The following is a 26048-nucleotide window of genomic DNA, read 5'->3' as shown; positions in this document are numbered from 1 at the left end:
CCAGAACTGTTTTTCACCCCATGACCTGATTTGATAGGAAATAGGACTTCTGGTGACGGTCTGGATGCTGGGGGGGGGGGATGTCCTTGGCCTTTTGGGTATAATTCCTCCCATATCAGCCAGGCACCATGGTTCTCCAGTAACTCCAGTCAAAGCAGCAGTATGTGATTTTTCTGGAGACAAATTGGCAACAATACAAAATGGTTAACCTGTCTCTTGATGGAACAGTTACAATTTTTGACAGTGTGGTATAGCTAACCTTCTCTTAAAAGTCTAATTGTCAGTAAAGTGATTGAATTGTTCTATCCAGGTCTGCATCTGTACTTTCTCTGGAACCCAAAGACTGTGGGTTCTTGTGAGCTGCCTGCAGAGTCATGGGAATTAAGCTGCCTGATCCATAGTTAGCATTGTTTATGGTTAGAACTAGGATGGTATCTGATTATCCTCAACCCTCTGACTTTCCTTCTTCATTAATGAAAACATTCCTGGCAAATGCTTTTGCTCTGGTCTGTCTTGTGCCAGAATTTAACCTAAGAATTTCACCTCCAGTGGCACAGACCACTGGGGAGTTCTTGCCACTGGCTTTGTCTAGAGGGAGCAGGGTCATACTGAGACCAAATAGCCTTGAAGGGTTTTTTTTGCCCCAGAGCTCCTACCTGATCACAGCATGCTATGTGAATGACTATACAGAATTGAGAAGATGGGAGGGGAGCAGAAAGATTATCTTATTTTAAGAAATTATTGTCCTCATTGGCCTGCTAGTTTACCAAAGTTCCTCCCAGGAACCCCCTTTTTGGCATTTGGAGGCCTCCCTTATTTAAAATTAAAATATTGTGTTACCTAGGAGGAGTAAATACAGAGGTTAGTATCTGAGTTTAGTTTTCTGTCATCCAACATAGATCATAGTCTTATCAGAATAGAACCCCAGACAGAAAAGTTTTAACTTTGATGGGAGAGGTGGAAATCCAGAGATAACTGTAAATAGTGGGCCATTGACCTAAAAGGAAAAATAAATATGAGTACCTAGGTGACTCCATAGTACTTATTGTGTAGGCTTGGAAGACTCTTCTTCCTGAGTTCAAATCTGGCCTCAGACACTTACTAGCTGTATGATCTTGGGCAAGTCACTTAACCCTGTTTGCCTCAGTTTCCTCATCTGTAAAACGAGCTGGAGAAGGAAATGGCAAAGCATTTTAGGATCTTAGCCAAGAAAAACCCAAATTTGGTCATAAAGAGTCAAACAAGACTGAAACAACAACAAACAGGCAGAAGGCGGAGTAAGAACACCCAGCATCTTTGGGGATGGAAATGGGGGGTAAGAAAGACATGAAAGTAATAGCAAATATTTATAAATTACTTGGAAGTTTACAAAGGACTGTTCATTGTTTGGCAGCCAGGTGGTACAGTTGAGAGATCACTGGAATCAGGAAGACCTGAGTTCAAATTTAACCCCATACACAAGTTGTATGAGCCTAGGCAAGTTGTAACCTCTGTCTCAGTGTCCTTGTCTGTAAAATGGGGAAAATAAGAGCATTCATCTTGCAGAGGGTTATTTTAAGGTCAAGATGAAAGAACTGGGGATAGTATGTTTAAAATGCTTTGTAAACCTTAAGTACTTTATAAAAACTATTTGTTATTGTTGTTGTTTTAATTTTTAACAACTTGATGAAGTAAATATGACAGACTTTAACATTCCTACTTTCCAACTGAGAAAGCTGAGGCTAAGGGGAAATCAAGTGACCTGACTAGATCAGATTAGTTTTAAAGCAGGATGAGAAACCAAGACTCTTCCTCACTCCAAGCCCAACATACTTTCCTTTATTCCATTCCACTTCTTGTCCAGTCTTGGAAGCACCAAAGACAACCTCTGCCAGTCCAACAACCATGATGTCCCTCCTGTAACCCATCTGTACACTCTGTGGTAATATACTGTGGTTTGGGGATGCACAGGTATGGGGATTCTGTGCCAATCCCCCTAAATCCAGAGACTTATAGTGAACTCATGCTCAACAAACACATGTCACTAGGGCATGGTGGTTTGAAAAACTATTTTCCCTATTACTTCTTTGAGTATCTAAGCAACCCCAGCTGCCATCAGGGAGTGAGGCAATTCCTGGAAAGTGTGGAGCAGGGATAAGATAGATTAGTCCTGAGTTTGCTACTTTTGTCTCTGAGAAGTTGGTCCCCCAGGAACGGTTGACAGGTAGGGTTTGGGTTCCCAGAGAGTTCAACAGAGGGAAAAAGTATATGTCAATCACAAAACTACAGGGGTTAAATTCTTGCCAGCTTCTGAGCAGAAAATCTTTTAATGTTGCCAAGGTAAATTCAAAGGAAAATGTATTGCTTGGATTGATGCATTGGGCAGTAAAAGCATACTTTTAAGGAAATGAGTCTAGTGGGACCAACCTTTGGGAAGGCTGCAAACATCATGATTCTGTGAATTAACTTAGCTTGTTATCTGACCCTTGACTTTGGACTGGGAAAAAACTTTACAGATGGCCCTACATTAACCTCCTCTATTCTCATTTTTGTAGATGAAATCCAGAGAAGAGACATTTTTTCACAAGGTCACTCAGAAAGTGATTGACGAAATTGGCACTAGAACCTAGGACTCTTGAATTCTTAAGCCTTATTAACTATTAGCAGTTTAGCAACAATGAATTTATCATATCCTTTTGGGAATAATAACTAGCTTAGATTCTCTCTGAAGAATGTAGGAGACATAACAGGTAAGATGTGATGGGATGATATGGAGGACAGAGTCAGGACCCTTGCCCAGGAAAGGGCCTACCTGGGTCTGACAGAAGGGGCCTCAGTCCTGACGGTGATTAATATCTTTGAATGAGAGGTAGGCATAAAGAATAGAAAGAGGAGCTAAGAGGGAATCAAATTCAGAGCATTTTGACCATTTCCCTAGTTTGCCCTGCCCCTTGTATTATTTACAGGTCAATCACCGAGCCTGTAGGCATGGAAGCAGTTACAAAGATTAAGGAAGGCCTGCAGTGGTGTCTGCCCATTCTTTGGGCACCATGTAAAAGAACTTGATCTCATTTTAACCTTTTAACCCATCCATAGACCCAGAGGATGATTCTTGTTGGGAGACTCAAGCTGATTTAAAGCAACAACAACAAAACAAAATACACCTGTTATGACCAGTTCAAGAAAATGGCAACTTCTTATGTACTGAAATTTTCTTCTGTCAAATAATAATCACTCCCATCTCTGGAGTACTCTGAAATCTATGAAGCATTTTCCCCCGTAATAACCCCAAGAGATGGATAGCACAAAAATTATTGCCACCATTTTACACGTGGAAAAAATTGTGTTTTAAATAACTTGTCCCAAGTCTAGAAATTTTTGGATCAGTGATTCCAACCCAGGTCCCTTGACTCCAAGCCCAGTTATCATTACACTAAGCAACATCACCCCTCACATGGGCTATTGAAATCTTTTTGCTATACATAGACTTTTAAAAGATATTATTTCTTGTAAAAGGATTTGACCTGAGTGTATATCCTTGGCCATATATATGTACATATATATGAAGAGTGCATTCATAGCTTCAGATTCTGGGACTATTAAATTGTTAACCTCTGGTTGTTGTTATTGGGGTTTTTAAATGACTAGACACTAGGGGCTTTTAGTTCTTATTAAGGGGTATTAACACATCAGAACAGTGGTTAAGAAAACAATTAGTCTCAGTAACAAAAGAGGACCCATAAGGATAATTTGTCATTTGGCAACTCACAGCATAGAATCCCTCTATAATGTTGCCTTATTACCAAGATTCATATAAACCACACCTCAATCATAGAATTCTAAATGGACAAGACCAGTTAACACTTGCTATATAATATGGGTTACATGTGAATAAGGCAGGGATTAGTCCTGACCTCCATGCTGTAAGCCTCATTAACAGTTTCCTATCCATATACATACTAGGAGCCATGGAAATGGAATATCTTAGGGAAGCCCAAAGACACAGTGAAGAAAGAAAGGTCAGAATGAGTTCCTTTATTTTAAGGAGATTTGAAATCCATGTAAATAGGGAGACACCAATCACATGCTACTTTGATGTACTGGGCCATTAAATATCACATTTATTCCATCAGCTTCAACCAATACCTAGACACAGTCATTTGAAGAACAGTGGAGGCTCATGGCCCAATAGAAACAAAGAGCTTATTCTGTCTAGAATCAAAGCATATGAGCAACGAAGGAATCTTATAATTTAGGATGCTAGAGCTTGAAGGGACTTTAGAACATAGAATATTAGAGCCAAAAGGGACCTCCAAGAAGATCTATACTAATCATAGAGGACTAGGCTTCGACCTAGGCAGGACCTCAGAGACCATCTAATCCAACCTCATTTTACTTCTGAAGAAACAAAGGATGGAGAGATCTATCCAAGGTCACACCATTGAGAAGCATCAAGAGTTGATAACTGAACTCAAGACCTTTGGCTACAAAATAGATCCTCTTTCCATTGCTTTCCATCTCTTTCATTTTATTAATATGAGAGGTCTACCTCACAATCCCATTTGGTTTCCATTGTTCCATATTTTGCTTGGCTTTAGTCTGGTGAAGGTCCCCCTTCTCTGACAGGAGAAGCTGGTTCAGACTATCACTCTCAGAGCCATGCCTCTTGAATCAGGAAATCCCCTGCTCAGGTAGCTCTGCATTGTCTCAGTCAGGAATACTAGCTAGAGTAGCCTGGGGAGAGGCCATGGCACCATATTTATAATGGGAGGCTATTTGATCAGCAAGGAGAGGGATGGGGTTGTGGCTAGCCAGGTCCTAAGCATCATGGGCCCAAGCTTGCTACCATTCCCTGGAAGTATGTCATTTCCTGTCTATGTGACACATTTCCTGCCATGGACCTGAAGAAGAGATGCCCACCTTAAGCAACTTCAAATACAGTTTGGAGCTGAGGAGAAGAATAGCTATCATTGTGTATGTGTTTGCATATACATGTATATACATGGACATATGTATATATGCCCATATGTATTTCTATCACTTCATAACTCAAAACACATTATCTAGGAAGAACTTCACAATAACCCTGCTACAAACAAATTCTTTTCCCCATTTTACAGATGAGGAAACAGTTGAGGTGAGAGGTGAACTGACTTGCCCATTGTCATACAAGTTCATGGCAGAGTTTAAGTTGGGTCTCCTGACTCTTCACTGTACCAAGCTTCTGGGGAATGTGGAGTCCTCTCTACTGAAACCTCAGAGGAAAGAACTGTTTCTGCTGCACTCTGTTCCTGATCCTTGGGCACACACAATGCCTAAGTCTTAGGTAGATTCAATACAATCCAAGATGGCAGGACTTGTTTACATATTCCCATCTAATCCCCCACAATCCCTGCATCCTTAGACTGTATTAAATTCCTTTTTTGACAGCTCCAACTCAGTTAGAGCTTCCTGGGGGAAGGGGGGATGTGGGGATTCAATTGCTTCAGGCTCAAATGAACGATAAGTCTTTGTCCCCAAAGTAAAGTCAAACAGGGCAGAAACCAGAAGATAAAGCCTCTGGGAGGATGAAGGAAGCTCCTTCCAACATTCTCATGTGTGGAGGATGGGGCGGGAGAGGAGGAATGGCAAGAAGAGGCTAGCAGGCACAAGCTCACATACATGCCCAAGTGCAAGCTCTATCAAAACTAGTTACATGTGCTTGCAAGGAGGAAAATAATTTGAAAAATATTTGTGATCCAACTTTGGTCCTCTGCTAGGGTTTCTGCTGGAGAGTTCCCAGATTATTGATGACCAGGGCACAAGGTGGCAGAAAGTGGAGGAGGCTGTTTTATAACAGCCTCAGTGTTTAGCAAGTAAATTTAAGTTTTTAAAAATCCTTAGAGTTTATTAGAGAAATGCAAATTAAAGCTTCTCTGAGGTACCACCTCACACCACTCAGATTGGCCAGTATGACCAGGAAGGATAATGATCATTGTTGGAAGGGATGTGGGAAATCTGGGACACTATTACACTGTTGGTGGAGCTGTGAACTCATCCAAACCTTCTGGAGAGAAATTTGGAACTACACCCAAAGGGCAACAAAAATGTGCATACCCTTTGACCCAGCAATACCACTACTGGGTCTATACCCTGAAGAGATGAGGGAAAAGGGTAAAAACATTACTTGTACAAAAATATTTATAGCAGCCCTGTTTTTGGTGGCAAAGAATTAGAAATCCAGTAAATGGCCTTCAATTGGGGAATGGCTTAGCAAACTGTGGTATGTGTACGTCACGGAACACTATTGTTCTATTAGAAACCAGGAGGGATGGGATTTCAGGGAAACCTGTAGGGATTTGCATGAACTGATGCTGAGTGAGATGAGCAGAACCAGAAAAACACTGTATACCCTAACAGCAACATGGGAGTGATGTTCAACCTGGAAGGACTTGCTCATTCCATCAGTGCAACAATTGGGAACAATTTTGGGCTGTCTGCAAAGGAGAGTACCATCTGTATCCAGATAAGGAGCTGTGGAGTTTGAACAAAGTACAAGGACTATTCCCTTTAATTTGGGGGGAAAAAACATATCTTATTGTCTGATCTTGTTACCTCTGAGAATTCTGTTCTCTTTAAGGATATGATTTCTCTCTCATCACACCCAATTTGGATCAAGGTACAACATGGAAACAAAGTAAAGACTGACAGAGTGCTATCTGTGGGGTGGGGGTGGGGGGAGAGAAGCAAGATTGGGAGAAAATTGTAAAACTCAATATCTTTAATAAAAATAAAAAATTTAAAAAATCCTTAGAGTTGAAGAAGGGAGTGTTTAGGAAAGAGAAGAAAGTGGTACTAGTGAAAGAGATACATATTTGTGTGTACATATATTTTCTAATGCTTTTGGGGAGGAGGCTGGGTAGAGAAGTTGCTAATTTGTTTTTTAGAATTTTTGTTTGAATTGCTGCCTCTCTGTGCTTGTTTTCAGGAGAAATAATAATAATAATACAACCTACATTTTTTATATACATGATTTCATTTATTCCATTGTACGGTAGGTGCTATTACTATTATTACCACCAAGTATTACTCCCATTTTTATAGCTGAGTAAACTGAGAACTGAAGAGGCAAAATAGTCACTCAAATAATAAAATTCTACCCCTAAACTCAAACTTACATCTTTGATTCCAAATCAAAGGCAATCTGAAGCAACCTCTCTCTAAAAAAACTGCAAGTAAATCTCTAATACGGATGCTTGCTGGGTTCAGTGGATAGACAGACATTCATCTTCCTGATTTCAAATCTGGCCTCAGATGTTTATAAGCTGTATGACCCTGGGCAAGTCACTTATCCCTGTTGACCTCAGTTTCCCCACCTATACAATGAACTGGAGAAGGAAATGGCACCACTCCTGTATCTTTGCCAAGAAAACCCCCATCTGGGTCTTGAAAAGTTGGGCAGGATTGAAACGACTCAACAGCAACAGAGTTCTCACTAAACCCTGGCAGGATATAACAGATCCACTGTGGGCAGACTGAGGCTTCCTATCTCATTTTGGGAAAGGGATGGGGTAGCAGTGGTGGGAAGAGGATGTGCCCAGGCCTTACATATGACTGAACTTCCATCCCCAAAGAGGGCACAGTTGGCACTAGTTGGCAAGATGGGTATTAGTCTTATAGATTGCACTATGGTGGTGACTTGCAGTGCAAGCCCTAACTCCCATGGATCCACTAAGGTTTTGATAAATTTAAGGGGTGCCTGTGATACATGGACTCCTTCAGGAGCATGGAAACCAAAGAAGTTAGTACTTAGTTTGCAAGGATAATTGGTCAAAATAGAAAGCTACCGGATGGCATGCTGGGTAAGCTAAACCTTCATCTGCTATTTCCCTCTCCTATCTTCTTCCCTAGAGAAAACAAATGGAGCTCTTATTGAAACTTGCCCCTTGGAGGTTTGAAGGACTTGCCCTAGGTGCAAAAATTCCTTGTTATAGCTCTGCCAGGTTCATTTAAGAACCTATGGACACTACTATTCAGACTTCCCTGGGGAATAGGTGCTCAACCTTAATTTGACAGGCGGAGTTATTGAAGTCAAAAGAAGTTAGATGGCTAAATTGAGACTGCTGAGCCGGCATCAAAATTTGGAACCAGACTTTGGAGCTCATAGCTGCCTTTCCTTGGCTCTAACCACTAGACTTTGCTCTTCCTCCACCCAAGTGCTGCTGCCTCTCATCTGTGTGACAGCCAAAAAAAAGGGCAAGTTGCCTTCTGTGCTTCTGATTCATGTGCATCTGTGAATCAATTAACATCTCACCAGGAGTTTGTTTGGTGACAGATCAGAAAATGCTTGGCACTTCCCACGCAAGTTTCACAGAGAGGGAAGTCAACTCACCCAGGTCCTAGTTAGAGGGAGGCCTTGGGTATCCTGGCCCTCAGTATCAGTTAGAGCTCTACAGTCTTCCTTTGCAAGGCTGGGGACCCTGGGGACTTTGCCTGCCTTAGTTCCTAAGTGATGGGAAACTAAGTTCTAGAACTGGAAACATGGAAACTCCTTTTCCAAGGTTTTAATAAGTCAATACATGAAAGGAATATGTTTGGACAGAGAGAGAACAAGCAGAGAACTTCGGATAAATAGGTATTGGGTCAGAGTTGTAAAGTCTTTTGTCAGATTGGGGTGCAGAAGGGGGTCCTGTGTTCTTGAAGGGAATGCCATGAGTTTATCCCAAGTTTCAGCAGGTTCTACCAAATGCTGCCAGCCTAGCTAAATACAGAGAGGCTTGTGTCCAGAAAACTGGCCACTAGCTTGTGAATTTATATATTTATTCATTATTTTGACACTTAATGAAACAAGGGAAGGAAAGATTTCCTTTGTGAATGTTGGGAATGGTCACACTGATAAAAATTGCAGATATTTGAAATACAAAGTAGGTGAGGTTGGCTTTAGAACTCCTGTCTTGACAGTGGCTGGGACAATGAAAATATATGTAGGCGTGGACCTTTATCTGACCCTGCCCTGGAGTGGAGGGAAAAGGTAGGGTGCCCATTATGTATAGGAGCAGGATAACCAGCAGCCCAGGTCAGGAAGAATGTGGACCACTTCACCCTTCCATCTTTGCTCATCATCTATTTTTGACTTGGAGGGAGAAAGTGGGAGGTAAACAATTTGGGAAAGCCCAGTCATAACCTGTACATTAAAATATATCCATGCATCCTTCCTACCCTAAGACAAAACTTCCCCCAACATCCCTTTGGTCTTTGCTAGATTTCCAGCAGAGAAATATCCTTATTTTCTGTGTTTCTAGGAAATGCAAAGGATTTTGTGGGGGGTGACTGGAGGGTGCCTGTGTAATGACTGTCAGAGGAAGAAAATTAAAGGTAAAAAATTCCTTCATGAACCGTCATACCTTTATGGAGCATAGAACTTGAAAGACCTCAGAGATCCTCTTGCCCAAGACTTCTTAACCTGAGGTCCATAAAGAGATGTCAAGGGATCTATTAAATGAATGATGGAAAATTTTACATCTTTATTTTCATTAACTTCAAACTGAAATTTAGCAATATCTTCAATGGTTTAAAAACATTATTCTGAGGAATTGATAGATTTTCTCATATTGCCAAAGAGGGGTATGACACAATAATGGTTAGGAACCCTTTTACTAGGCCAACTCTATTTTGAAGATGAAGCTGAAACTTGGAGAGGTCATATGATTTATCCGAGGTCATGCAACAAGTTAGTGGCAGGACCAAGATAGAAATGCAAGCCCCCCCTTGACTGCCTCCTGAAGTCTTTCAACACATTATTACCTGTTTTTATCTGTACACAATATTTTCTAAGGAATAGCATGTACATACATGTGCATGTACGTGTGTGGCTATTTGTGAAGGGGTAAGGAGTTGAACTTGACTGGAAGTTTGAAATTAGTTTTATTCTTTCCATCCTCCTTCACCCATTTCCCCCACAGCCCTTTTGTCAAACTCTGCCCAGGACCTAGGTCCCTTCACGTGGTTAGTTTTATGGAACTAACCATCACCCTGACCTCCCTGCCCCTAATAGGTTAGTAAATCATCCTTCACCTGAGGTGAGGAAATGCTGTTAGATTGAGAGTGAAAGTTACCCTTAGTAGAAAAGGAACAAGATTTAGTGGAAAGTGGTATAATTTTAAGTCAGAGGTTTGGGGTTCCAATTGTGGCTCTGACATTTCCTGACTGTGTGACCTTCGAAAACTCATTTCATTTCATTGGACTTCAGGCTCTGTTGTAAAATGAAGAGGTTAGATGAGATTATCTCTGAGGTCTCTTGCAGCTATAAATCCTAATTCATATGAATAATGAAGGTCTTGTTTCCCGTGTTTTCAGAGGTCGACTGGTGCTAATCCCTGTGAGCAGGGGGGCAGACCTTGCTGCATATCCAGAGAAGGTGACTTCAAAAGAAGCAGAGGGGAAAAAAAAAACCACACCATCCCTGACAACTGAACCATGACTACTTCTGCCTGCTAATGAGGGTTAGGATGCCGGAGGGAAGTTCCTGACTGAGGGAATTTCTGTCAACCTGGACCCACAGTCTGCAATCACAGCAGGAAGGTTTGGGTTGGGGCTGCCTCCTCCCCTGGCTTTTTAAATGAGGAACACAAGGCTATGGGGACTAGGTCTCCTGCTCTGGAGCACTCTCTATGGACTAGGAACCATCTGGTTCATGATGGCAGAGCCCACAGGGGTCAAGAAGAGAGGAGAAAGGAGGTAGGTCCTCCTTCTGGGGAGCCCGTGAATGAGAACCCCTCCCCCAGGGGCACCCTGCCCCTTCTGGCAATGTCCAGGTCATCCAGAAAGACAGATCCAAATGTCTCTTTCCCTAAGGCTGAGCCTCTCCACCAGCAAGTGGGAGGCAAGAGATGGGCAGACAGCCCATTCTGGAACATCTGGGCCTGGCCCCAAACAGCTTGTGCTGATAACTACCTCCTTGGCACAGAAGAAAAAGAACTTACAGGGAATGGGGAGTCTTTCACTGTAGGGGCTGAGGATGTAGCAGCAGGCACGAAAATACTCAGCTCAATCTGCTTTTGCCACATGCTTTTGGGGGCAACATAAGCAGTTTTTCCATATCTCTCTCCCAAACTCGCATCCTCCATCCCCATCACTCTTCCTGTTGGGCTAATGTTCTCCCAGAGGAGAGTTGTTCTGTGACCTGTGAAAAAAGCCCCAGCACCAGGGTTGACCCAAACAGGTGGCCCACATGGGAATGGTACAGGGGTAGAAGAAGGCAGGGGCTCTCTGATGACCAGTTCTCTCCAAAGGAAACAAGGTTCTGTGTTCTGAAACAGATTCTCTATTCATAATCCTAGCAGGCTAAGCACCAGCTACAGTCAGTCCATGCTGGCCCAGGCTTTGCACCTACCCATAAAAGCCCAGAGTCTCCTGGACCTCTTTGGCTGAGGGAATGCCTTGCCCTGGGGCAAGAACCACACCAGGAAGAAGGGAAAGAAGTTTCCAGGTCAGTGGATAACCTAGCTGCAGCCTATTCTCAACCATAGGACTAGAGATGGAAGAACCATCAAGGAAGCTACCATAGGGCTTTTAAAAGGCTTTGAGCTAGGAGGTTGAGAAGATGTCCAGTCTGGGAATCCTGATTGTAGAGAAGTCTGGGGTGGGGTGGAGGGGTAGAAACATGCATGTTTCCCCAAGGTGAAGGTTTAAAGTCCAAGCTTGTCTCAAGGCATAGAGCAAAAGACCCTTTCTGATAGGCCCTCACCATCTTGTTCCAGCATACTTTTTGGGCAACCCACCATGTTTTTTGATCTGTGCCCATCCTGCCTGGCTAGCTGCTTGGGAGTCCCCCTCCACCACCTCTGGTCATGGTCCCATAGATACTGCTGTTATGTAAAACTAGGTCAGCCTCTATTCATCATTTACAAATCAGAGATCAACTGAGGAGAACTTTAGGAAGGGCTAGATGTTGAGACTGAGGGTTGGCTGGACTGGATTCAGGCCAGCCATCTCACATTCCCAAGGGAGGAGATCCAAGCTAAAAACAAAAATCCACGCTCCTTATTTCATGTCTCCCTTGATGGGTCCCTTAAGATATTTTTCCCATAAACTTATCTTAGATATTATTCTTCCACACTGTCCCCCAAATCCTGTCATCTCTTTTTGCACCCCCAACTCTGGTGGAACTTGTTATTACCATTGCATCTATATGACAAAGTGAGACAGAATTTTGACACATCCAATTAGATGCAGGCCTGGCAAAAATACCTATTGGATGAGTAACAATCTAGGGCAGGTATAAAATATAGATCTTAAAGTCATCTTCATAGTTATGTCTATACCTAGATGTAACTACCAGTGTGTGAATATATATGTATGTATATATATATAAACACCCTGATATATATGTGTATATATCTATATATATGTATAAAATTTTTTTCCACCTCCAAAATTTACCTCCCACCAGCTGATACAGAAGAAATTTTTACATCTCTGGTCCTGGAGAAAAAGCCTTTGTCTCTGGCTTTTCTCCACTCTTTACCTGCAGGGATCACTGTGATTTCATCACTGATGGGAGGATGGTTTACCCTTACTCATGGACAAAACAACACAAGAGTTTGGGGAAGGAATGGAGGGCAGAGTAGCAAGGGTGGGAGAAGAGAGCTTTGAATAAGGATGGGGTGGGGGCTGTAGGTCCCAGTCTAATTTTCCTCTCTGACTGGTCGGATCTTCATCTCAGTGAATTTCAGCGAATACTGCCATCCCGTCCAGGAGGACCACTCGATGCCATCCGCATAGGAGGAGTGGTGACCCCTGAGGTACTGACCATTGAGGTTGGAGGTGTGACAATTGCGATACCACCAGGCTCCATGGTAGAAAGCAGCACAGTTATTCTCTGAGTGATCATTGTCTTGGTCCTTGGTGGTGAACTTCATACCATTGTGTTTCAGGAAGGAATCACCTGTATCCCAACATATACACATACACACACACAAATAAAACACAGACAAAAGCAATAGCTCACATCTCTCTGATGCTTCAAGGTTTTCAAAGCTGTGTTTCCAGACAAATATGAATGGGGAGAATATAAGTGTTATTATCTAGATTTTATGACAGGGAAGTCAGGAAGACATGGGTTCAGATCTTGCCTTCAACACATTATCTTGGTGACCTTAAACAAAGGACAATTTTTCTGGGCACAATGAACAGAGTTGGACTAAGGGCCCTTCTGACCTAAATTTGTTGGGGGGGGGGGGGTTAGGTTTTTTGCAAGGCAATGGGGCTAAGTGGCTTGCCCAAGGCCACACAGCTAGGCAATTATTAAGTGTCTGAGGTCAGATTTGAACTGAGGTACTCCTGACTCCAGGGCCGGTGCTCTGCCCCCTGACCTAAATTTGTGATCTGTGATTTGCCCATGGACACATAAACACAAGGCCTATGTTCGAATCCCCAACAGTAACCCATTTGCTTCTGCAGTAGAGTGCTGGGTTAGGGCAGGGAATGCACTGGAATATGAACCAATAGAATTTCAGAGCTGGAAAGGAATCTTAGCTATCGTCTCATCCAAACCCCTCCCCCAACCTGACTGAGAAGGAACTGAAAGCCAAAGAAGGAAGAAAACATTTAATTTACTTAGCTGTAAGCTGTGGTAAGTCAGGGACTTCATTTTAAATTTATTTTTTTTTCTTTTCAGGTATAGAATAGCTATTTTTCCTCTACACACAAGCTCACACACAAAATGTTAAATACCTAAGACTCTCAAGAACTCATTGACAGAAAACCTTAAAGAATCAGCAATAATAACTTTTGACTTTGGTTATATTGTCCCAGGAAGTAGAGGCAAAACAAGCAAAGCATAAATCAACTTATGAGATGGCTAAATCAATATTTCATATTTCAACTCGGTCCCACATTTTCCAACATTTTCCTCTAGGTTGTGTGTCTTCTGACAAGCTAAGTCAGGGGTTGGGCTTATCCTCTCCTGCAGGAAGTCCTGCAGTGGATGTCTAGAGGTACCTCCTTTAGTGTATCCCACACCAACTGAGGATCCTTGCTCTCCTAACTCCTCCAAATGCCTCCAACCCTAGATATAATCATCCCAGAATCATAGTTCAATCACTTTTAATCAGGCAAAGAAACAGAGCAATGAGGCAGTCTAGACTTAAGCTGTCCTCAACTTTTCTAAGAAATTGTATTTCCATATTGAATCTTACACAGTACTCTGCTTATTGGTAGTTACATCTTTTCTTAAATTCATTTCAGCTTATATTTATTTTGTACTATATGCAATGCACTCTGTTAGCACTAGGGAATTTCAAACCAAAGAGGGAAAATAACCCTGCCTTAGTGTACAACATGTGCATCCTGGCCATAGGGACAGATGAGATTATCTGAGGAGCAGAGCACACTAGCATCCAAGGTGACCTCAAAGGTTTTCTGAAAGAGGGGGTACCTTTAAAAACAATTGCTTTGGTGAAGGTCAGGATTACTGACTCCTAGTGCAGAGTTCTTTCCACCCCAGGTTCTTTGGGGCACAGACTTCCACTGCCTTCCTAGCCCTTATTCTCTGTACCCTATACAAGGTATCCTCATACCCTTGTCAAGACAGTTCCCAGAATTCTCACCATGAACAGCCAGGATTCACCAACTGTCTTAATGATTATTTGCATTCAGGAGAGTGGCCAGATATGGCACTAGCCCGTCCATCCAAGGTTACATCTGAACTGACCTTAATGGATTTGTTTTCTTCTTCATGCACTCCATATCTGGATAAGCTTTAGTCCTATGGATCATCATTAGGATTAAAGAAACCATGGGATTGTGAATGTGTGAATGTGTGTGTGTGTGTGTGTGTGTGTGTGTGTGTGAGAGAGAGAGAGAGAGAGAGAGAGAGAGAGAGAGAGAGAGAGAGAGAGAGAGAGAGAGTGTACTGGGTGGGGGGGGGTGGTTGGGACTTGGAGGCTTCATCCCCAGGAAACAGAAAGAAAATAGAAGTAGTCCAGGGGATTGTGGAAAGAGGGGTTCATGCTTGGCGATGGGAGTTTAAAAGGTGACCTCATCATAGTATAAAGATAAAAGTGGGTGAAAATGAACATTGTAGGACTTGGCAGATAGGTAGCCTAAGAGGAAAAGGGAGGTTCAGCCTTAACCCCCATGGAAATGGTGTAAAGGAAATAGGAGGGACTAAGACCTGAGTACCAGCTTCTCTTCCTTCTCCATCCCCCAAACACAGAATCTTAGCGCTTATTTTGATTTGTTCTTTTACCCTTAGGTTAATTCTGCTTTTATGCCTCATGTTTCCTCTTCCAGATTCTAGATTTAAGAAAAGAGCTTTTAGGTCAAGCACCAAAGGCTAACACAACAGGACTCTGATGATGGGGAGAATGTGTATTTGGAACACATATGTTCTGTATCTGCCTGGTCACCATTGGATGATTCTGATACAAATTCCTTGGTCCATCAATATCCAAACTGGACCTTGCTGAGCAGTCCATCCCACATCATACCTGCAGTTCCAGAGTAGTCAGCAATGGTGATTGGGTAGCCATCCTCCTCTGGGTCCACAGAGAATAATCCCACAGCAAAGTTTCCATAGTGGGCATAGGCTGTGCCATTGTCAAAGTCCTCCAAATCTATGTGTAGCTCATAGGTGGCCTGCATGGTTAGAGCATGAATCCTCTTGAGCCCTAAGAACAAGGAAGACAAGGGAGAGAGATGGGGATTGTGGAGAGTCTGGTACATCCTGGGAACTAAGGAGCAAGACAAACCAAGTATTGTGGTTACAGAAAGCAGAACAATGCTCCCGAGGGGAAATGGGTAGGTTAGCCCCCTTTAACCCCGGTGCTACTTTATTCTTCCTATATGTTATTCAGTCAACTGAAGGTCTATAGGGTCATTGTGCTGATCTCATTATTGTATACCTGGAAAACCTGGGCAGTGTCAGGAAACCAAATTGCCTCTATTGAATTGTTTTAGGAAGACTTTGAAGATCACCTGGCTGGAGAAGGTACTGGATGCTGAGGTCCTTTCTCAAGCTGAACTGCCAAACATTCAACTCTATCTGCTTCAAAGAGTACATCTCTGATGGGCTGGCTATGTAGTCTGACTGCTAAATATATGTTTACCTAAAAGACTATTTTATGGAGAATTCACACGAGGCAAGCACTCACACAGAGATCAGAAGAAGTAATACAAGAACACAAGATCTCTCCGAATAACTTTAGTGTTGATTGTAATACATGGGAGATGATGGCCCAGGATGGCCCAGGATGAGTATGCATTGTTTAAAGAAGGTACTATGCTCTATAAGCAATGCAGAATGACAGTAACACAAAGAAAACATGAGATGCTCAAATCTAGAAATATCTCCATCCTAAATGTTCAAATGGATTATTTGTGACTGACCTGTGGTAGAGCTGTCTGAACTCATATTAGTCTGATCAGTCACAATAAAACTAATATCCCATGTCCCCAACATACTAATGTCATTTTGCTCCCCCTTCAAGTATGAAGGATGATCAACAAACAACAAATTTGGCTCAATCATCTTTAGTTATGTCTGGGGTCTTCTTGGCAGAGATACTGAAGTGATTTGCCACAAACTGAGGCAAACAGGGTTACGTCACTTATCTAGTCACACACAAGTCAGATTTGAACTCAGAAGGATGAGTTTTCCTGACTCCAGTCCCAGCACGCTATCCATTATACCACCTAGCTGCCCCCTTCTTCCTGTGTATGTCTATTCATAATGGATCTATTGCCTGACAGAAGAGAGTAATCTCTGGAAAATCCCCCCTCCAGTTTCCTCTCTACCTCAAAGATATTTTTTTTATTAAATACCTCTTATGAAAGAGGTAGAATGAATAGTCAGAAAGACCTGATTCAAGGTTCAAGCCTCCCTTTTGAGGTACACTCACCTGTGACCAGGGGCAAGGCAACTTATCTCTCAATGTCTAAGGCAACTACCTATGACTAAAAGTTACTGATGAACTGCCACTCTGCCTTGGTGGAAGGTGCCTTACTTCTAAGAACCCACAGGTTTCATACAAAACATAAGACAAAAACTTTACCCCCAAAAATCTGGTGGATTATTGGACTATTTTAGAATGACTAGGATATAAAATGATAAAGCCAAAAGTGACCTTGGATCTTACAGTGTTAGAGCTCAAAGGGACCTTAAAACAGAATGCTAGAGATGGAAGAGATATCAACATGAAATATTAGAGATGGAAGGAACTTTAAAAATCACAGACTATCAGTGCTATCAAGGACATTAGATTGTAGAATATCAGAAATGAGAGGGATCTTAGGATACAAAATAATAACAGAGCTAGAAATAACTTTAAAGGTCCACTATTCAAATCCCTTTCCTCATTCCACTTCCACTTTACAGATGGGGAAAGTTGAGGCCAAGAAGAAGATATGACTTCTCTAAGTTAATTCACCTGTCATCATTAATATGACAGGTGGAGCTAAAACCTCTTACTCCCTCCTGTCCCCAAATCATAACAGAAAATATTCTTAGATAGACACATGGCTAGGAGTTATTCCCCAATTTTACTAATATTAAGAAAGTGACAGCAGAAGGGGATACCCACCCTTTCCACATTTGCTATGGTCTTGTAATAACCCAAATTCTCTCCAAAATTTCTCCCAAGTTCGCAATAGAATGTTCCTTCTGTATCCTAAGGTCCCCTTTGGTTCTGATATTCTACTATTCTATAATCCTTGATTACTTTGATGTTCTCTGGTTTAAAGCTCCTTCAAGCTCTACTATTTATTCCATTTTAAAGTCTCTTCCAGGTCTGAAATTCATCTACTTTCTCATTCCCTTCCTTCTTTTAGCATGCTTCACCTCTGTGTAGGACTGACTTCAGACACTGCATGCGTGAGCACCCCCCAACCCCCCTCTCCTGCCGCAAATGCACATGAACACATAACTACCCCCCACATATAGCTTTCCTGCTGGTTTGATTAGCTCTTGATTAAGAGGGCATTTAATTAAACACCTTATGAGTTATCAGCAGCAAGTGACATTTCATCAGTGAGGTTTACATCTCTCACCATCTCTCCCTCCTGCCTCTCTTCCTAGAACTCTAAGCCCCGAGCTTTTAATGTGTGCATTTTAATGGGAAAAGAAGAAAAGTAATAATCTTCCCTTTTCCAGCTTCAGTGAGAAATCTCCCCCCTCCTAGTTCCAACTGAAAGAAGACAAAATGTCTAGGTTAGTAGTTGCCAATCTTTTGTTACTGCTGCTAACTTGCTGTTGGAACCCTGCTATACTCAGTTCTCTCTCCTGTAATGCCCAGGGCTGTGTGATAGGTTTGGGCCAAAAAAGAGGTAATTTCAGTAGGAAAGAGTCATATTTTATGAATAAATATTCTCCTGGGGGTGCTATATGACTGTGAGTCATGGAATATAGCAAACTGTCTGAAGAATTCAAGTTACAGGTCATTCAAAGAACAACGGACTAGCAACAATATGTGACTAATGAATAATTATGAAGGAAAAGACTATGATCAAAAATAAGTATGAGTATTAAAGGACATAGATCAGTCATCATTAAGGGGAACAGAGAGAAAGAAAGAGGGAGAGGGAAGGAGAGAGAAAGAGGAAGAAAGGGAGAGAGAACCACTGAAGAGCCCACATGCTCCATTGGTTTCCATGAAATGTTCATTTCTAGAGGAAGGTTGCCAGCACCTTGGATGGACCTCTGTTTTCTCCTTTTATTTTTAGGCTTTTTTTTTTACAAGGCAATGGGGTTAAGTGGCTTGCCCAAGGCCACACAGCTAGGTAATTATTAAGGGTCTGAGGCTGGATTTGAACTCAGGTACTCCTGACTCCAGGACCAGTGTTCTATCCACTACACCACCTAGCCACCCCTGGATGGGCCTCTTTCTAAAGGATTTATGGGAGATGATGGATGAAAGTTGCAAAGCTGGAGAAGGCATAGGTGGTTACAATCAGCAACACTGGGAAGAGGTACATCAATAAAATGCCAGTCTTCAAAGTATCAAAGAAGCAGAAATAAATATATTGGACACTAATCAAAATTCTGTTATTAATTGATGACAGCACATAACAATGAACCAACCATTCAAGATGTTTGCCATCAGTGCCTATGCACTTTGGAGACTGATGTCCCACAAGTTGACCCACAAGCACACAGATTTCTATACTTCATTTTCTCCATCTTGTAGGTCAGGTGTCCTCATAATTTTTAACTTAAACTCACTAAGTGCTCATCAGTGGCTACATATGCTTTTAGATTGTTTACTTTAAACTATATCTCTCCAATGACTGAATTTTCCAACAAGTCTTTAAAACTCACATATATCACACAAATGCCAATTGCCATTCACAGACTCACTGAATGTTAAAGTTGGAAGGGACCTCAGTGGCTAGCTAGACCAATCCATGACCGACAGGTCATCCCCATTCTCATATGCATGACATGATCATCTATCACCTATCCTTGACCTGAAGGCCTTCAGTGGGAGGGATCCCAGTGTCTCCTATGACAGCCCTTCATTTGTGGACAGTTCCCATGATTAGAAGGCTTGTGCTAATATGGAGCCTGGTTTTTTTCCTTGTGATATCTATTCTTTTACTACCTAGGTTCTTTCCTTAGAAATCAAAAAGAATAAATCTGACCCCTCTTCTACATATAGTACTTCAAATAATTGAAGATAGCTGACATCCCACCATTTTGAAATTTGTCATGAACATATTTACAAGAAAATAACTAAAACAAACTCCTTAATTGCTCTTGTTGAGATAGCTAGGTGGTACAATGGATAGAGTGGGCCTGGTGGCAGGAATATTATTTTCCTGATTTCAATCTGGCTCAAAAACTTAGTAGTTGTGTGACCCCAGGCAAGTCAACTTCACTTTCTTTGCTTCAATCTCCTCATTTATAAAAGGAACTAGAGAAGGAAATGGCAAACCACTGTAGTATCTCTGACAAGAAAACACCAAAGGGGGTCACAAAGAGTTGTACACATCTGAAATGATTGAACAACAAAAAATTGCTCTTATCATAAAACAGTATTATTATTATTATTATTATTATTATTATTATTATTATTACAACAAAACCTATGCTTTAAACTTCTTAGGGTGAAAACTGTTCATCCTTTAAAAAAAAAAAACCAAAACAAGTTGTATGGCTTTCTTAGTTGTCCTCCTGCTTACAATGAGCAGATGGCCTGACTGTAAAGAGGAGAAAGGAGAAAGCTTGTGACAATATTAAGGTCCCTCCACCCTGGTCATAACTCCACATTGACTATCCCTTTGCCTTCACTACTTTCACTACTTAAAACTTCCATGCCATTCTTTATGAATCCCTCCCATAAGTGTCCTTCATTTCCTCCTCCTGGCTTTGCCTTAGTTTCAGACTTTTCCAAGAACCAAACCCTCTTTCCTTCCACAGAATTGCTACATTCTGCCAGCATTCATTCATCCATTCATTTAGTAAAACTTGACTAATAGCCAACAGTGTCCAGGACACTGTGAAGGGCTACAGAAATGAAAAAAAAAATCTTTCCCTCCTGTCCCCTTGAAGGAGCTTACTAATTGGAGATAAGATAAGGACAGGACATACAAAGAAAGAATGGGATAAGTATGCAACACTAGGTAAGTCCCTTGACCTCTCAGACCTTCAGTTTCCTCATCTGTAAATCACTAAGATTCTATAAGTGACCAGATGGAAATTCAGTGGGGCTAGAGGAAGGTCCCACCCCCCTTCTTGAAACATCTCCCCCATTAGCCTGTCCCTGATGCCTGGAAATCTACTTTTAATGAATCAGTCTTTTGGGTGAACATTGCTCACTCCCTTGAGTCTCTCAAAATGTAAATTCTCATGTTGCAAACTTGAATGAGAATGAATTTAATATATGCTCTACTCCCAGGAATGGAGCAGCTAGAAAGTTCTGGGTGTTTTTTTTTGGGGGGGGGGGGGGAGCGAGGAAGATTGTTGAAAATGAAAATAATTAATCCTGAGGACAAACTTGGAAGGCCATTTGCAGAACCAGAGGATCGCATTTTAAAATCCTAATACTGTCAGCTACCACCTGGGTGACCAAGCCTTTTCGTGGCTCTGGGGCTCAGCTTGTAAATCTATATAGATGAAATCTTCTTATTATCTGTATGACCCTGGGCAAGTCACTTTGGACCCTGGGTCCAATTTCCTCATCAGTATATTGAGGGGGTTTGATTCCATCACCTTCAAGGTCTCTTCCATCTCTAACTATTCCATCCTACAATCTGAAAAGGTTCCTTCCAGCTTTAAATCTCTGATTCAGCTAGTTTTAAGTTCAAGGGACCTTAGGGACCCCGGGTTCTAAGAGATCACTGATTATAAATCTGTCCCATCTTGTTCACAGGGTTCCCAAGGGTTGAGGTGTCCCTTAGATTCTGTAGGAGTTACGAAATTATTTTCAATATAATTTTCTTCCCTGGTCTTACCAACTCCCTCCCAACCCTCCTTAAGAGGAAGAAGAAGAGAAAGGAGGAGGGGTAGAGGGGGGGAAGGGTTGATTCCTCCTTTCTCCCAGCCCGAGCTTTCTTCTCTCCAGACCCTTATTGATTTGCCCTTATTGTTTCCCACCCGGGTCCCCCATCACCTTTACACGCTTTAATTAACTGCTCCTTCATTCTGCTCCCAGCCCCTCCCCTGGGCTTGGTGTTGGAGCCATCACCCACCTCCCCAAGAACTCACATTAAAAGGCGAGGAAGAGCTGGAGGAGCGGGGGCAATGGGGAGAGTTGGGTGGGCTTAAAAATCAATTCCCCACCGCACACCGACGGGAAGTTTGCGGGGGCTCGCGTGGCGGAGCTGCCGCCCCTCTCGCTTTGACATTCACATCAGGGCTGCCAGCGCCTGCCAAGAGCTAATCAGGACCGACTAAACGGCTCCTTCCCGCACCTTTGCGAAGCTGCGGATAGATTTCAATTAAGATGCCTTAATACCAGCGCCGCAGCCAGAACAGCTCCACTCTGCTGCAAAGGGAGATGGGGGGAGATGCCAGGGAGCGCCGCACCTCGCCTCCCCGCCCCTGCCCTCCCCTCTGCTTTCTTCTCTGCCTTCCCCGGCACACCGCTTCCCTCAAGGACCTTTTGTCCCCCCGATGGAAGCGGAGAACAGTGCAGAGCCCCGGGTCGCGGCTGCACCTCGGCGAGCTCTGCTCTGCCTCCTCTCCTCCCGGGCCTCACCGCTGCGCCAGACAAGCCAAGCTCGAGCCCCTCTGGGCCCCCCTGCCTCTCCCTCCTTATCTCCGCAGTCCCCTCGGGGGAGCCTGCCCACCACAGCCAGCTAGGTCTCCTTTCCATTCCTACTCGATTCTCCTCCCTGCAGGACTTTGCTTACACCAGAGGTTCACAACCCGAGATGCATAGAACACAAGGGGACCTTGAACTTGGATGGGGGGGAATTATACTTTTCTTTTTACTAATCTGTAACTAAATTTTAGTATTTCGTTCAATTAAGAACATAGACGGCAAACCACGATAGTAACAGCAGCACCTGTGGCATTGTCACCAAGAGAAATCACAGATATTTTCATACCATATTATAGTTGTTACAGCTATCTTGGAATATCATTTATGTTCATCACAACTTCAAATTACTTTAGTTAATATATATACCTACTCCTCGCTATATTACTCTAGCACTGATGTGGGTTTTTTTAAAAAACAGTTTTATAACTGCTCCAATATAATGTTTCCTTTATAATTCTGTATATTTTATCTAAATGTATTTAAAGGTATAATTTCTGAGATGAGCTTCATAGGCTTCATCAGCCTGCCCAAGAGATCCATGATATTATGATATATTTTTTTAAAAAAGGTTAAGAATCCCTGACTTCTAACTTTTCTGGGACCCACAATACCCAGTTATTTTTTGTTTTTTTTCTCATGGCCTCTCCAAATATTGCCCTTCTTTGAAGGCCAGGTCTTAGTCCACCTCAACCAGAGAGTCTTCCGTGATCAGCACCCCAGGCCAGCCCAAACAGATGGATCATATCCTCCTTCTAACTTGTTTAGGTTTATGGTCTACATTGTAACCTTGAGACTATATTTCATTAGAGGACTGAACTTCAGAGAAAGAAATGTTTTCTTCTAAAGCAAAAAAGCAATGAATCTACAGCTTAAAAATTCCAGATGGTTGCCTTGGGGTTGAATCTGAAAAGTTAGTGACTTGTCGAGGGTCATACAGTCTTGCATCAGAGGCAAAACTTGAAACCAGATTTTCTTGATTTTTATCTACTATGCCACATTGCCTGTCACATAGAATCATAGTGGTTCTAAAGACCAAATCCCACACATCATTTTACAGATGAGGAAACAGGCTGTCAAGTGACTTTCCCACAAGGTCACAAAGGTAATACACATCACAGGGAAGTTTGTTCCTCTTCAACTTCAGACCCAACCTTTCATGGTCTTTGTTACCTATTTGGAAACTAATTAAGTATGGTCTTATTATTTAACTTGTCAGATAGTCGTCCCTATCTCCCCAAATGATCTGACAGTTTTTTGAAGGAAGGATTGTTCGATACCTGTAAGTCACCATTGGTCACTTAACAAATACTTTGGGAGGGAGTGGATAGACCACTAGACCTCCAGTTAGGAAGTTTTGAACTCAAATTTGCCTCAAGACGCTAGCTAAGTGACCCTGGACAAGTCACTGAGCCCTGCTTGCTTCAGTTTCCTTGTCTGTAAAATGAGTTGGAGAAGGAAATGGCAAACCACTCCAGTATCTCTGCCAAGAAAACTCCAAATGGAAACAGACAGACAATCAACTAAACAACAACAACAACAAATAGAAGCAGATGGATATAGGATTATGACAGCATACCAGGAAGCCTCCTACCACGAGGAGGTCTCTTTCTCCCTGGTTACTGCCAACTCTCAAAGGCTTAAAGGTAGAAAGGGAGGATGTGTCTGGAGTCCCTGCTGGGGAGGGGGAGACATTTTTGTTGACCTTTGGGTCTTTTGGTCATTCTCTCCTCCTTCCTTTTATACATTAGCATTTATAAAAACTTCTCTTTACTTTTAACAGACATCAAATGATTTGATGAAAAAGAGTTTTGCAAATTTTAAAGGAGCTATAGAAATATTAATAATTAATATTGTTATTACTCAGCAAAACTGTAGGTTTCAGGCCTACACATATAAGGCACTAGTGTGAGAATTTGGAGATCATTGCATCATAGCTTTAGAGCTGGGAGAGATTTTTGGAAGTTATCCCCGGCTTCTTGTCCTGGTTCTATAACAGACTCACTAGATGACCTTTCTGGGCCTTGGATTTCTTCATCTATCAATTAAGAATAATATTACCTTTTCCAACTCCTACTTCATAATAGTATTTGAAATACTTGAAGTGCATAAGAGTACTTGAAGGTACTATTTAAAATCATATTCAGGTAAACACTTTGAAAATATAAGTTTCATCACTCTCATTCATTCATGCATAGATTTGTTCATTTATTCATCCAGCAAATTAATTTTACCACCTCAAAATGTATAGGATGCCTAAGAGTAAAATGACCAAGGCTCACAATGATGTAGGAGGTCAATAAGGGATACATACCTAACCAGTGTTCTCCAGTGAGTTTGCCAAAGCCATCTCTATAGGCCTCCCAGCCTCGGAAGAAGTTGACAGAACCATCCTCCCGACGCTGAAAAACCTGTGAAAGAAAGACCAATGAGGTGGGAGAATTAAGGACCAGAATCCCAGAGGAGAAATGAAACACCTGTCTTCTCTCCCATTTCCAGAGGACAGGAGCAGGTAAGTTGCCATCAGTCTGTGGGTTGTGGGTTGTGGGTTCTAGGCTGACATGATTTGATGTGGCCTCAAGATCAACTCTCCGAAAGCTCTTTCCCTAATGAAACCCAGTTTTTTTAGCAAAATTTCCTAGTTAACCTGGAACCACAGATGAATCTTTGTGTCCTGGATTCCTTGGGAAAGAACTCTGGCACAAGGACGAGAGGACCTGGAGATTCTGGCTATGCCAGTCACTTAATTTCCTTACATCCTGGTTTCCTTATTGGTTAAAAAAAAATGATCATATTGGATTCAATGGCATTTGATATCAGTTCCAACTCTTTGTCTGTGATTCTAGAGTGGGTCCCTGAGATCCTTAAGGCCTAGGTACTCTGGACTTTCCAGAGAGGCTCTACTTAAGGTATTTCATTTAAGAAAAATCGGAAGACCTGGATTCTAGTCCTCTTTCTGCTACCATCTCATTGGAGACCCTGCTTGGTCCTCAATTTCCTCATCTGTAAAATAAGACCTAAAATAAGACTAAATGATCTCAAGACCTTTTCCTGTTTTTTTTTAAAGAAAAAACTTATTCTGTTAAAAATATATATTCTTTCCATTGACAAATAATGAGAGGTTGAAATCTTTGCTCATGTCTCCTGACTCCCAAAGGATCCAATCTAATTATATGATATGCCAACAGCCAAATTACTGTCATGCCTTGGCAAAGGTGCCAGTGGTCACCGAGGGAGCCAGGGATAGAGATTCTCCCTTGGAAGAATGAAAGAAGATATGAAAAGGGAAGCCCAGGTCTCTGGCCAAGGTGTGCCTGGTGTGCCAATGAGCCCCTGTGGTGCCTGAAGAACTTCCTTTTAATAGCATTCTTGATTTGGGACTTGAGAATCCCAGTGGCTAAATTGCTTTGAAATAAATACCATGTTGGTTCGTGCCAGAGCTGACTTGAGTATTTACAAGATTCACTGACAATTCTGTTCCTTTCTTGTTATACACACACACACACACACACACACACGACAAATCTTTCCCATTGATATCTTCCTTCCTGTGTTATTTTGCCCTTTATTTATCAGAGATGGAATAAGAATAAGTATTAGTTAATTTTCCTCACTGAGACCCCATCTATCTATCTATCTAATATATATATATATATATATATATATATATATATACAATTAGCCAGAGATCATGGCATCTGAGGGATTTAGTGCTGGAAGAGACCTTAGAATAATCTATTCCAACAAACTCATTTTACAAATAAAGAAACCAAGGCCTAGCAATGGGAAAAGAATGACCCCAGCAGTTAGTATGAATTCCCCATTTTTTTG

The 26048-nt window shown here is 42.0% G+C and overlaps 1 protein-coding gene across 2 annotated transcripts in view; it reads right to left on the bottom strand.

The window, feature by feature from the left end:
- Nucleotides 1-931: 931 nt before the first annotated feature.
- The window catches only part of FIBCD1 (fibrinogen C domain containing 1), a 71956-nt gene continuing 46839 nt past the window's right edge, over nucleotides 932-26048 (bottom strand). For both annotated transcript variants that reach the window (XM_074210906.1, XM_074210907.1), the window contains 3 exons: nucleotides 24532-24628; nucleotides 15450-15629; nucleotides 932-12904 (listed from right to left, as the gene is read on the bottom strand). In XM_074210906.1, the coding sequence (XP_074067007.1) occupies nucleotides 12645-12904; nucleotides 15450-15629; nucleotides 24532-24628 (537 nt within the window). In that variant the 3' untranslated portion in view covers nucleotides 932-12644. The remainder of the gene's footprint in view (nucleotides 12905-15449; nucleotides 15630-24531; nucleotides 24629-26048) is intronic.

The sequence above is a fragment of the Macrotis lagotis genome, chromosome 1, assembly GCF_037893015.1.
Source record: "Macrotis lagotis isolate mMagLag1 chromosome 1, bilby.v1.9.chrom.fasta, whole genome shotgun sequence".
NCBI lineage: Eukaryota > Metazoa > Chordata > Mammalia > Peramelemorphia > Peramelidae > Macrotis > Macrotis lagotis.
This window is presented reverse-complemented; position numbering and strand designations above follow the sequence as displayed.